General features: G+C 39.9%; 1 protein-coding gene across 1 annotated transcript in view; it reads right to left on the reverse strand.

Annotated features, from left to right (window-relative positions):
- Nucleotides 1-13,086, reverse strand: part of slf1 (SMC5-SMC6 complex localization factor 1) — a 37,309-nt gene that overhangs the window by 8,123 nt on the left and 16,100 nt on the right. Inside the window, exons 17-18 of the mRNA XM_083527621.1 lie at nt 7,461-7,553; nt 5,613-5,795 (exon numbers count right to left, since the gene is read on the reverse strand). Of these exons, the coding sequence (XP_083383747.1) occupies nt 5,613-5,795; nt 7,461-7,553 (276 nt within the window). The remainder of the gene's footprint in view (nt 1-5,612; nt 5,796-7,460; nt 7,554-13,086) is intronic.

A 13,086-nucleotide genomic window follows, 5' to 3' on the forward strand; every position in this document is an offset into this window, starting at 1 on the left:
AGATGCATACAGAAAGAACACCAGCATAATCCAAGTTTTTTGGCACATATTACAGATTCACACACACACACACACACACACACACACACACACACACACACACACACACACACACACACACACACACACACACACATTATTTGTATATGTGAAATAATATAATCAGGTGAAATAATACATATTTATATAATAATAAATACAATTATGAATTATATAAATATATATAATATTGCACCTGATTAATGCGAAACCAAACTTAACTTATCCTTAATCTCAGTAACCAGAAGTGAACCTTGTGAGTCTTTTTAATTGGATTTTTCTATTTGACTAAAATCTGCACGATGGAAAAACCTGGCCCGGCAAACACAAAATCTAAAGATGGTTCCACATTAGCAGTGGTAAAGGTATCTGTAATTGTGAGTTCAAATACCAGGACCGGCCGAGAGGCACTGTTAGATCCTTGAGCAAGGTCATTAACCGCCAGTCTCTTTTATCAACTGTTTAACAAAATGCCTCATAAGCAACATTTGTCACATAACTGCTGAATGGGTCCTACTTATTGGTCAAAGTACATGCAACTGGACTGGTTTTAAACTCTCTTATAATTACAAATACAAGATTTGTTCCTCCTGACGAGCGACTGGTTTCCATCCAAAAGATTTTGTGACAGTTTTATTCTAGTGAATTTGTAATTGGCATTTGATTTAGTTGATTTTTGTTAACTTACTGCAGTAGAAAAAGCATGATGGCAGGACAAGTTAATTCTAGTAAGAAAAAATGACTTCTACATACACACTTGAAAGTACAATTACGTTATCATCCATGAAGATTATAGTCAAATTTGTATAACTTAATCAGTGATTTGTATTATTATCAGTGTATCACTGTATTATTGTCTGGCTTGCCCTTTTCCTGGCTGTAATGGCAGTAATATTAAGGCAAGTATTTGGAAATTGATAGTAGCTTTTACACTTTTTTCAGTGTTTAGATTAAACTGCTGATTGATAGGTTGTGAGTCCTAATCCCAGCATTACCAAGCTGCCCCTATTGGACCCTTAGGCAATAACCTACTGAGATACAGGAAATGTAATATTCTTTCATATCAAATTTATAACTGGATTGATCACATCCTACACATACAAATATTTCCATAACTGCAGGAAAACAAAAACCCTATTAGTTGTAGAATGAATCGCAGACCACTATTATATCAATGGATATCAAACTTGCAAAACACGAATCCATCACATCTCGACTGTTTAACGATCGTTTCTCATTGCTGACGTGAGCTCGGGCTTTTCCCTTAATCAAACCGTACTGCTTGCTGCCCTGCTTTCACAAGGACCCCCGCAGTCTGTTCGAAAGCTGGCCCTAAACCCACAGCAGCCTGAGCCATGCCAGCCGTCTCCTATTCAAACCTGCATTCACAGCCGCTGCATCTCCATTAAGATGCGAGAGTCATAGCGGCCGCATGAAGGCTCTTTCACAGGCCTCTCCTACTGCTGGCAACCACCACCGCTGTTTGGTCTAAGCTGCTGTGGTTGGCGCGTCGCACTCCATTCCAATCAGGAAGAAGTTTCATTGTGGAAAATTCTAAACCAAGTCTTAAAAAGAAGACAGCTGGTTGTGCTCTGTGTGTGTGTGTTTGTGTGTGCGTGTGTGTGTGTGTGTGTGTCCTGGGCAAAATAAGTGCAAGGGCATCCTCAGTCACAGCCTGCCAGAGTCCTAGGGTTAGAAAGTGGGGCTGAACCTGTAGCTGAGTCCGTGTCCTCCAGCAGGAATGATTATTTCATGGGGTGGATGCTGCAATTGAGAAAGCTGTGTTTGGAGCGCTGGAACGGTTGACCTGCTTGGCCTAGATGAAAGCAACTAGCGGCACGAGCAAGGTGAAAGTGTGCTGCCTGCCTGCATTGCTAAGGACGACTGAGGGAAAGAGTGATAAAACACAGCATGGAGGTTATGATCAAACACACATGTAGTGCTGACAGAACATTTCGGGGGGGGGGGGGGGGGGAGTGAGGGATGGGCTTTTCATACACACGTCTGGAATAATAGACACATTTTTTTGTTTTAAAAAAGCAGCTCAAATTGAAATTAAAAACAAAACACACAATGAGATTTTTTTTCTCTAATAAAAACCTAAGCCACATTTGTACATGGTTTCAAATCTAATTAAAATTGCCTATAAAGGTTTCGCAAACTGGTCAAATGTGATTTAATGTGTTCCCATCAGTCGCTTAATAATGCTTCTCGATGTTAGCAATTTGCAGAAAGCACAACTTCATGGATGAGAGCCAGCATCAAGAAGGCAGGTGGGGGAGGGGGATTAAAAAGAAAAGAAAAACAAGGCCTGAAGCGATAAAACGACGGTCTAGCTGCTTCTTTTGTTGAAAAATTCACCTTGTGCCCCTGGTACCGAGTACGCTGAACACATTCAGAATGTGGACAGTAAAAATCTACACAGTGCTAGCTAGCTGCGCAGCTCCTACTGCATTAGCACACACCACCATTAACGACCACGCAACAAATGCACCAGCACTGCTATACAGCTAATATGGCTATGTGAGAAAATACAACAACGGTCCAATAAAACAGATCGGTGTGCAAATCAACATCCATACACAACCACTAAATTAGCTTTCGGATTTGAAAGCTCTGTTTGGATGCTCTAAAATAAGCTCCAGCCAACGCTGCATTTCTACAGCAATGTCCTGCAGCAGAATGACAAGCAGCACAAAGTCAAGCTCAGTATGCTTATGTATGCACGTGTCATGGGTACTCAAGTAGCTGTATGCTTCCCAGACACATCACACTTCTAATTTTCCCAAACATCCTCCTCTGACCTCTTTTCACTCGCTTCTATTGGGCCAATCTCTGCCAACTCGGAAGGGAGGAAGAGAAGGAGAGAGAGAGAGAGAGAGAGAGAGAGAGAGAGAGAGAGAGAGAGAGAGAGAGAGAGAGAGAGAGAGAGAGAGAGAGAGAGAGAGAGAGAGGAGAGAAAAAAAAAAAAAAAAAAAAAAAAAAAAAAAAAACACTCTCACCGGGACCAAACAATCCCAATCTAATTTACTTTTTGAGGCCAGAATATGTACATGTGTTAATGGGAGAGCGGAATCAAATTAACTATAATTAGTCGGAGCGGAGGAGAGCGGCGAGCGGTGTCGGGGCGTGTGGGAAAGACAAGAGCGTGCTTTATCCTTTTCTCCCCCCGGCCTCATCCTTTAACAGTCTTCTAGCCATCCGACAGTGTCTTTACACGTCACATACGGTTTGTTGCTTTTGAAATGTCGCTGCTTTATGATGTCTAAATAACTGGACACACACCCCAAAACTACATTTGAAATAACCCAAAAACATGGTTTTTAAAGTTGTATGTCCTCCTTTGGTAGCTAAACCCAGTGTGTGTTGCTACTTGAGTGCAAAACTTCTAACATACTGCTAAAGCTGCCAAAAACTAAAATTAATGTTTTTAGCCCTGAAGAAAAATTACATGCTGAACTTTATTATTGTCAAAGAAAGAAAGAAAGAAAGAAAAGAAAGATATTGATACTGATATTTACTTACGTATGTGTATCAATAACTACCACTCTTCTTGAAAGAGGTTCCACCAGATTTTGAAATGTGCACATCTGTGTTCATCAACCACAAGGATGTTCAGGTAAAAGCGGGTAAAAAGCAGGTACTAATATAGGTGAGGTGTGGAGGCCTGGGGTGCAGCCAGCATTCCAAATTATCCTATAGGCATTCAGTATGGTTGAGATGAAAGCTCTATAGCAGGCCACTCAAGATCTTCAACTGCAACCCATGTAAAGCAGACCTTCATGAAGCTGGGTTTGTGCACAGGGGTATTGTCATTCTGTACATGCAATACAATTGTGGTAATATAGTGGTAACAATTTTGGGGGAAAAAAAACAGTACATATGGCTAGAAAATCAGGTGTCTCATATGTGTGTGCACATGCTATAAAATATAGTTTTTTTTTTTTAAAGCTTTAAAAATTATGCCAACTTTAAACAAATTTTACAAGCAAGCTGAAATGAATGAAAAGGAAAGATGTGAGGTAGTACTCGAATAAAGCAGGTCTGGATTTAGACGTCCTTGTCTCATTTATTATATTATGCAATAAGCATTAGTCCACACACTGATCCATTACCTGCATTACCTGTAATGCACTTAAGCGCAGTGGCAAAAAAGAAAAAAGAAAAAAGAAGTAAAAATGTGTATTCACTGGCATCCTTCACTAAAGCAGAGATGACACACTTTCCCCTCCTCCTCATCCTGACTCTCTGTGCTACATGAAAAGACGCCTCCATCTTCCAGTATCAATAAGCGCTGCCGCGATTCTCATAGGAGTTCCAGCAGGAACGTGCGCACTGAAATACTGAGTCACAGTAAAATCAAATAATATTCTAATATGCCTATGTACAGAGAATAGCTCACATATATAATGCTCATAGAAGAGGAAAGAGATTGGGCAGTTAGCATATGAAAGTGTACACTTGGGAATACGAGGGAGCGCTTCTGAAATTCAACAGTCTTAGAAAAGCTTTGGATCTAAAGGGTGTATTTGAATGTGTGCGCGAGTGTGTGTGCTAGATTTGCACGAGTAAGCGTTGTGCACTATGGCAAGGAGATACGACGATATGATATCAACACCAAGATAAATGATCTTCGATGTGGCAGAAGTACCTGTTTCTACCTTGGAGCACTTTTGATAGACACTGACCACTGCAGACTGGGAACATCCCACAAGGGCTGCAGTTTTAGAGATGTTCTGACCCACTCGTCTAGACGCCACAATTTGTCAAACTCACTCACATCCCTACTAACAGGTGCCATGATGAAGAGATAATAATCAGTGTTATTCACTTCACTGGTCATAATGTTAAGCTCATTTTTATTTAACCCCGGCAGAGATGCATACTCTGGACAAAAGTATACAAACCCCTGCCATTTCCAGCCATTTGTAGTTCTTCCACACACTGTTACCACATAGTAGGAGACACAAAATCATATAGAATGCAGTTAATGCATTACATTTATATTTAAACTAGGAGACCCAAACCTGTTCCAGCATGACAATGCCCTAGTGCACAAAGCCAGCTCAGTGAAGATATGAATCACAGGGGTTGGAGTCATCTCGAGTGGCCTCCTATAGCGCTCTGACCTCAACCCTGTACCTATACCTTTGGGATAACTGCACCCCCAGGCTTCCTAAACCACACATACAAAGTACTTGACTTTACTAACACTCTTGTGGCTGAATGAGGCACAAATCTCCACAAACACACTCCAAAATCTAGTGGAACATCTTCCCAGAAGAATGGAGGTTATTATAACAGCAAATGGGAATTGAATGTTTAGTGGGATGTTCAAAAAGTACAAGCTTATAGTCAGGTGTCCCCAATTGTTTGTCCCTGTGCATGTGGTCTTTACATTTTTGTTATTCATTTTATTTATAAATACATTATTTTCTGATTTTCAGGCTAATTGGTATATAATATGATACAAATATGTTTTAGAGATCAGTAAGGCAGCATTTATGTGATGAAAAAAAAAAAGCAATAGGGTTTGAATGTGTGTGTGCGTGTGTGTGTGTGTGTGCGCTAACCGGCATGGCGCAGAAGCATCTTGGCGATATGCGTGTGTTGGTTATGCAGGGCATCATGCAGCGGACTCACTCCTCCCACCTGGCTGTCCAGCTGCAGGTCGGGGCAGTGCTGCAGTAGAGCCCTCACACAATCTCCGCTGCCATGGTTACATGCTTCATGTAGGGGAGTCCAACCTGCATGGTCTACACAGGTGTTCTGGATTATTTTAGGATTGGCAATAAAAACAACTCCCTCCACGTTCACCAGCAACACTTTTATTACAATTATAACAATTAATTCAACTATTTTTAGGTTTGTAGTTAAGATTGTGGCGCTGATTGGGAGTAGGGGGGGTGGGGGGGTGTGGATTTAACCTCAGCAAATGATCAGCTTGAACTTAATTGATTAGCGAAGGCGGAATAAGATCAACCTACTGTACAGTCTAAGAACAATCTATAGTATTGATCAACAGGAGCACTGAGGGGAAAAAAATCTATTCACACTGTATATCAAATAATTCATATATTTTTTACAGAAACAGACCTGACCTATTGAGCAACAGCGCTATATGATCTTCCAATGTTCATGTCTTAAAGCTCATTTGTTCAACAGCTGTTTGTTGTATTTTTGTCTTGATTTTTTTTTTCATAATTACCACTCAATTGTTATTATTATAATTTTTTCTATGGAGCCTCAGAATCCTGAAATGCTCTTGTAACCTGACAACCTTCAACGATTGCATTCCGAGACGCTTTTCTGCTCTGTGAAATGTCATTTTCTCATAAGAACGTGGTAGCTTATTGGTTAAGGCTTTTTTTTTTCTGAAGGTTGAGAGTTCAAATCCCAGCCACACCAAGCTTCCACAACCGGGCCCCAGCGCATGGCCCCTAAACCCTTTAGCTGCTCAGTTGCATGAATGAGGTAAATGTCGCTCCAGGTAGGCACGTCTGCCAAACGCCATAAATGTAAATGATTATTCCAATCACATGTGGTCAGCATGAACCCATTTCTCTTTTGTTTTTTGCACTTCCTCTACCTGCAAGATTTTACGCCACACACAACTGGCTGATTGGATAACTGCATTAATGAGCGGGTGTTCAAATTCAAGTTTATTTTTATAGCGTTTGTCACAATGGACATTGTCTTAAAGCAGCTATACAGAACTATGTGTATTTATCCCCGATGAGCATCCTGGGGTGACTGTTGCAAGGAAAACCTCCCTAGAAGAATAAAGAAACCTTGAGAGGAACCAGACTCAAAAGGGGAACCCATCCTCATTTGGGTGCTATCAAGGGTGTGATTATAAGTATTATAATATTATAAAATCTTAAATCAATAAAAAACACTGGAGAGAGAGAGAGAGAGAGAGAGAGAGAGAGAGAGAGAGAGAGAGAGAGAGAGATAGAGAGAGAGAGAGAGAGAGAAAGGGAACTACCATGAGTACCAGAGTGTGTGCGATTGAGTAATGTTCTTTCTACAGTCTTATACAGTCTTATACAGTCAGTTGACTTTGTGGAACCAGAAGCTACTGATCAAATCATAAAACAGCTCAACACAGGCGTATATGTGTATAGGCGTTTTTATTAGAGTGGAGCATTTCCATTAGTGGCAATACAGTTCTGATTTTGCTGAGAAAAACACAACAAAAAACGAATCCTGGTTAAAACAGAGATTACGTCTTTCCAAATACTAAGATGCATTAAAAAAGTCCGAAGATAAAAACATGTTAAGGTTGCAGCATTTTTTCCCAGCTGTTCTATTGTTTATAAGTTAGACCTGTGGCGTATACCTCTCGCTCTCTCTGGAAAGAATCGTTCATTCTCTAATGAGGGAAGGGTGTAAGGGAGGAGAGAAAGGAGGAGACCTACCTTTAACATTGGCATCTACTCCGGGCATGCTGAGGATCTGCAGCACCTTCTCCACCTGATCCCTTTTGCAGGCTTGATGCAAGAGAGTCTCCCCTACAAAAAAAAAATAAAAAAATAGAAATCGAGGAAACTCACACACAAAAGAAAGATTCATTGCTCGGAATCAGGGTGCGTCTCCTCGACAGCATCCTAAATGCCAGGAGTGCAACCAGAAAAGCGAGTCTAAGGTCCCGCAATTTCCAAACGCACGCACAAAATATTACAGCTGAACTGAAAATGACCTCAATTTTCTAGATGAGAAAATCTCTGATGGGGTGAACTCATCCTTTTCCTTTTTCCACTCCCCCCCCTCAACATTAGCTCATGCGCACTCATACGCTAGCTCGTACCCCAAAGTTTGGGCGGGGGGTGTGGGGGTGGGGGGGTGAAGCTTCCTTCTTTCTTCCTGTCCATATTGTGGAGTTACAGCAGGTTATAATGGTACACAGTTAATGCACAAAGCCTGAAGCCCAATGAAACAGGACTTTTCACTCATGCCGGGTTCAGGAACTCTGCTGGGATTTGCAAATGGACTCATGTGACACACAACCGGAATAGTACAACACCACCGACCGACCTCCAAAGGCTTTATATTTACATTTTTTGGGGGGGCTATTCACCACCCCCCTTCTGCCACCTCTTCCTCTTCTGATACAATATGAATGAAGAATATATTAGAGGGTGTGCTGAGGCGCTTTTTTCATGTATGGCTGAACTTCACAAGAAAGTTAAAGGCCAAGCATGAGTGCCTCTGTGGCTGCCAGCATATTATGCCAGTGCAAAGCTGCTAATAAATGCTTTACTAGCTCTCACCAGGGCGCCTGCCTCTCTGCAGCTTTGGCCCGGCTCGATAAAACCCAGCAAAGGGCGGAAAAGAAGAAAAGCAGACACTGCAGACATTGCCCTTTCTTCTAGATGGAGATTTAAAAAAAAAAAAAAAAGGGATGCTGCAACCCCTTTAACATCAAGACGTCTTTGCTTTTCAAGAGGCGTCTTTCAAGACGGATCAAACACAAAATGAAGCTTTTATGGAAAGGACCATGTATGGCTATAGTTGGAGAAGCATCTATGTAGAGTGTGTGTAGAGTAGATTGGATGGAAGGGGGGGTGTTCGGGAGGGTGGTCTGCTTGGTGTGCATCAAACACCAGCTGTTAAATAAGGTGGCAGTGCCAACACAGAGCAGCCCATGCTGAAGCCTACTGCAATGGAGTCCTGAATCCCACCACAGGAAACAAAGTCACGAATTATACTAGTGTTAGCATAGCAACTAGCGACGGTTCACACTCGTTTACAAATATGTAATAACCTTCAGGCAGGCTGTTTAACATCCAGTGGAAGCGCGTATCTGAATTTCAAAAAAGCCAAAAAGGCTAATCTCTTCAGCTGCCGATTGAAAATGATGGATCTGGCGTAAAAGTGCAGCCAAAAGCCAACCAGACAAATGTGTGAAAATGATTTGGGGAAAAACAAAACCAAAAAAAAAAAAAAACCCACAAGCTAATTAGCAGTAGATTCTAAAGAAATGAAACAAACAGAAAGCAATAAAACTATGACTTAATGAGTAGCTTGGCATCTCAGCTGGTCTGGCCTTGCAGTGGTCCTTTTTTCTCCACCTAATAGGCTCTAAAACGCAGTGATTAAACGTTCCTTAACTCCCAGTGTGTACACATCCTCACAAATGCCAGGCCCAATCTTTGCCCAGTTAAATCATTTTAATGGCTCCAATTTGGACACAACGCCTCCATTATAAGGATAATTGCATACTCAGCATTTACAAGCATGGAAAGGATAAAATCTGTCCTGTCCTTTTCTATAAATTCCCCAACTAGCCGACATTTCGCTCTTAAGTAGAGATGTCAAAATTGTGTGGGGTGCTTTTTCTTTTTTTCCCCCTTTTTTTGAGCACTTTTTTTTGCTTGAACAAGGTGTGACGTTGGGCAATGATGGATTGGAGAGATGTAGGTAATGATTTAAAGGAAGCCATTTGTCGGTGTGGAGTTATGGTGTGTTCTTGTGCAATTAGAGCATATTTTCAACTCAAAGTCACATCAATTCAAGCATAGTTGGGAAATTATTAGGGAATTTGGGTCTTTTCGTGAAACGACGGAGAAGCACAACGGTTTAGGAGCATGCCTTGGGAAAACATTGTTACGCCAAAAGCAGTTACGCTCAAATGGTTCAATTGTGTTTTATTTGAAAATGCCTTGTAAGTCTTCGCAATGAAGTGCTTTCCGCTTGCCAAATGTTCTACAAAACGTCCGACGAGAAAGTAAATCCGACATTTATTGACATTCTGCTTATTTGGGTTACAAAAATAGCATATTACCATTTATTGATCATACTGGTAAAAAGTGTTTATTTGGAAAAAGTTTTTGGATGCCATGATTTTTGGATAAAAAAAAAAAAAAAAAAAGCACATAAATCTGATAAAAATTGGTCCGAGTGCTTATTTGTATATTGCTTTTATTTATTTACTTTTTCTTCAACATATTGCAAATGTCAAGATTGCGATAATGTGCTACGCATCTGCACTTCCAAGTAAAATCCTCCAGACTTGGTGCCTAAGCCAGATAAGTGCAGAGTGCATTCAGTGGGCAGACAGCTCAGGATGAAGTTAACAAGGCACCACGGACCTGCACACACTGCGAGAACCGCAGCACTGCCAGAAATACAGCACATGGCTGAGAGCCTGCGGACGAATCATCAAAAATTGATGTCCTGCACATCAGTATAGGGAACACGTAGTTTAAAAAAAAAAAAGTGGGGAACAGTGCAAGGCAACGAGCTGTTCAATCTACAGGGCTCTCTCTCTCTCTTTCTCTCTGTGCCCTCCCCCTGCTCACTGTTCTGGCATGAGGCTATTTCTGATCAGGTAGAGAGATGATGAGCACTGACACCTCGGCAGGTTCACTCAGAGTGCCAGCTTCGTAATTACCAAAACTTCCAGCGATGAGCAGGCACTCACTCTCGCCCTCTACTCTACCTTTCTCCATCTCTCTCACTCCCACTTCACAGCAGAATCCTAATTGCAGTGTTTAATATTCCTAAACCGGAGATCTGACAAGTGTTGTTTGTGTGTGTGTGTGTGTGTATTGCTTTGTACTTTCTCCCTCCCACCTCTCACTCTCTTCCCGAAGCGAAAGCACCGAAGGTGCACACGCACCACGCGGAATGTAAATGTCAGTGCCGCGGGTTACGGCGCGGGGCGTCGTAGGGAGCTTTTGACTCCGAAACCGACAAACGCTCTATTAAAACAAAAAATGGATGTGCACGCAGAGGCGGTACATAAATAATGACTGTCTGAGAGGTGTTCACTTCAAGGTCTGGATCAAGCAGTCAAATGCAAACGCTAGTGCATGACAAAGCCCAGAGGTGATCACGGTAATGATTCATAAACTTCAAGAATAAAGCGAGGAATCCAGGGAGTCTGCAGGTAGTTTAAAGTTAAATGTCATACTTTTTAAGATGCCGTTCAATGCCCCTTCAGTCCAATGCACTTTCTGATGCGATTAAAAAATTTGCAGGGGTAAAATATATAAAACTGTTATACTAAGAAAAAATACATTTTAAATAAATAAAAAAAATTCATCACAGAAAATACAGAATGAAGGGATATTCTGTAGAGATCACACCATCAGAACGTATTTTTTAAATTGAAAATCAATAAAAAAATAATAACTATACAACTCTGTATTATCCAGTGTATGTACGATATGAAGTCAATTCCAGACCTTGAAATAATAAGGTTTGATCTGTAAAATTTCTTGATTGTAGAATAAAATAAAATATACATAACATTTTTAATTAGGCCAAAGCAGATACAAACTTTTAATTTAATTTTTTACTTTTTTCTTATTAATATTTTAGGGTAAAATTATTGACCAATAGCAGACTTGGACACTTTTGTTGATTATTTGTACAAAAAAAATTAATAAATAAAAGGTACACATCCCTGTTACAATTGCAGGTTAAATATATAAAACCAAGATAAATCCAAATAATTTGATCCAAAACTCTGAGGAGAAAAAAAAAACAAAAAAAACAAAAAACAAAACGGCTTTTATAATAAAGTCTGTGACTTCTCAAAATTAGTCAATCAAGCTCAAATATATATAAAAAAACTAATGATCATGCAACTGTCCTCAATAAAGAGGATTAGCTACACCAAACACCTACACCTTCTTGAATTCAACTGACTGCTGAAGCCAAAGTCCAAAAGTCTCCATCTGGGATTAATAAAGTGATCGATCGATCGATCTATCTATCTATCTATCTATCTATCTATCTATCTATCTATCTATCTATCTATCTATCTATCTATCTATCTATCTATCTATCTATCTATCTATCTATCTATCTATCTATCTATCGATCAGGAGAGAGTTACAAAAGAGTTGTTCAAAATATTACATGCATCATGAAAGATCGAAAAGAATATGGGCGACTAAATAAAGAATGTTTCTCAAAATTGACAAACACACAAAAAAAAAAAAAACTTTTGCAAGTACATATTTAGCAAATACTCATCATTTCCTATCTAGAAGAATCTCTCATCATGGCTGGAAAATATTGAGTAATCTTAATGGTGTGTGACTTTTCTGATGCAACCGAGGTAGGTCTACCAAGGAAGGCACAGTAGGAAACCAAGGTAGAGCGTGCTTTTTGGCATAAATTATTTTCTTTCAACTTATCATCTTAAAAAAAACACATGGTGGTGGCAGCATCGTGCTAAGGGGAAGCTGTAGAGGGAATAAACGACTGTTCAATATACACTTTTAATCCTCTAATTTGACAGGATTTGTATCATACAAGTGTGTTTATATTTTTATATTAGCAGTATTTAGTATTCTAGCAACAGTCCCTTTAAAATTTTTACTACAGTAGAATTAGAAAAAGCGGAAATAGCAAACGATGCATTTTTACTAATATAATTATTGACTTAAAACATAAAAGGGTTTGGCTAATTGGGAATGCATTGTTATCAGTAGGTGTGGCTTCATCATGATGCATTTTTATTCGTAAGGCAAAACTAAACAGTTGATTTGCCCATAATGGTCTAAAATATAATCTCCTCTATAGGAATTTCTTATATAGAAAACTGCTCTATAAAAGCTATATATTGCAGTTGAATTGTGCAGTTATAACCAACTATGAGCAGAATCTCTGAGTTATTACATAAACTTTTTTTTGCCACGAAACCTGCAGGTCTGCATGAGACATCTAGAAATGGAAAGAAAAAAAAATGAATAAAGGTTTTTAGAATTTCCCAGTCAGAATGCTATTAAAAACCAGTGTAAAGAACTGAAGAGGCACAGGAGAACCCCCTGCAGAGATTTAAAGCATTTTTGCACAGAAGTGTGCAATACACACTTGGCAAATCAGGATAAGTGATGTGTGTAAACTCTTACACTGTTACTCCATAAACACTGAGTGCTGGTATTATGTTGACGCCTTTTTGTTGTAACCAGGTAATTGTAAGCTTTATCTTTCGCTTGCAGTTTCAGTAGAAAAGTGGCTTGTTGGTAATTTCCAGGACTTTTGCCAGACATTTTTCCTTCTGAAGACTTTGGCTTTTGCATGCTTCTG

The sequence above is a fragment of the Silurus aristotelis genome (assembly GCF_946808225.1).
Source record: "Silurus aristotelis genome assembly, chromosome: 23".
NCBI classification, from domain to species: Eukaryota; Metazoa; Chordata; class Actinopteri; order Siluriformes; family Siluridae; genus Silurus; species Silurus aristotelis.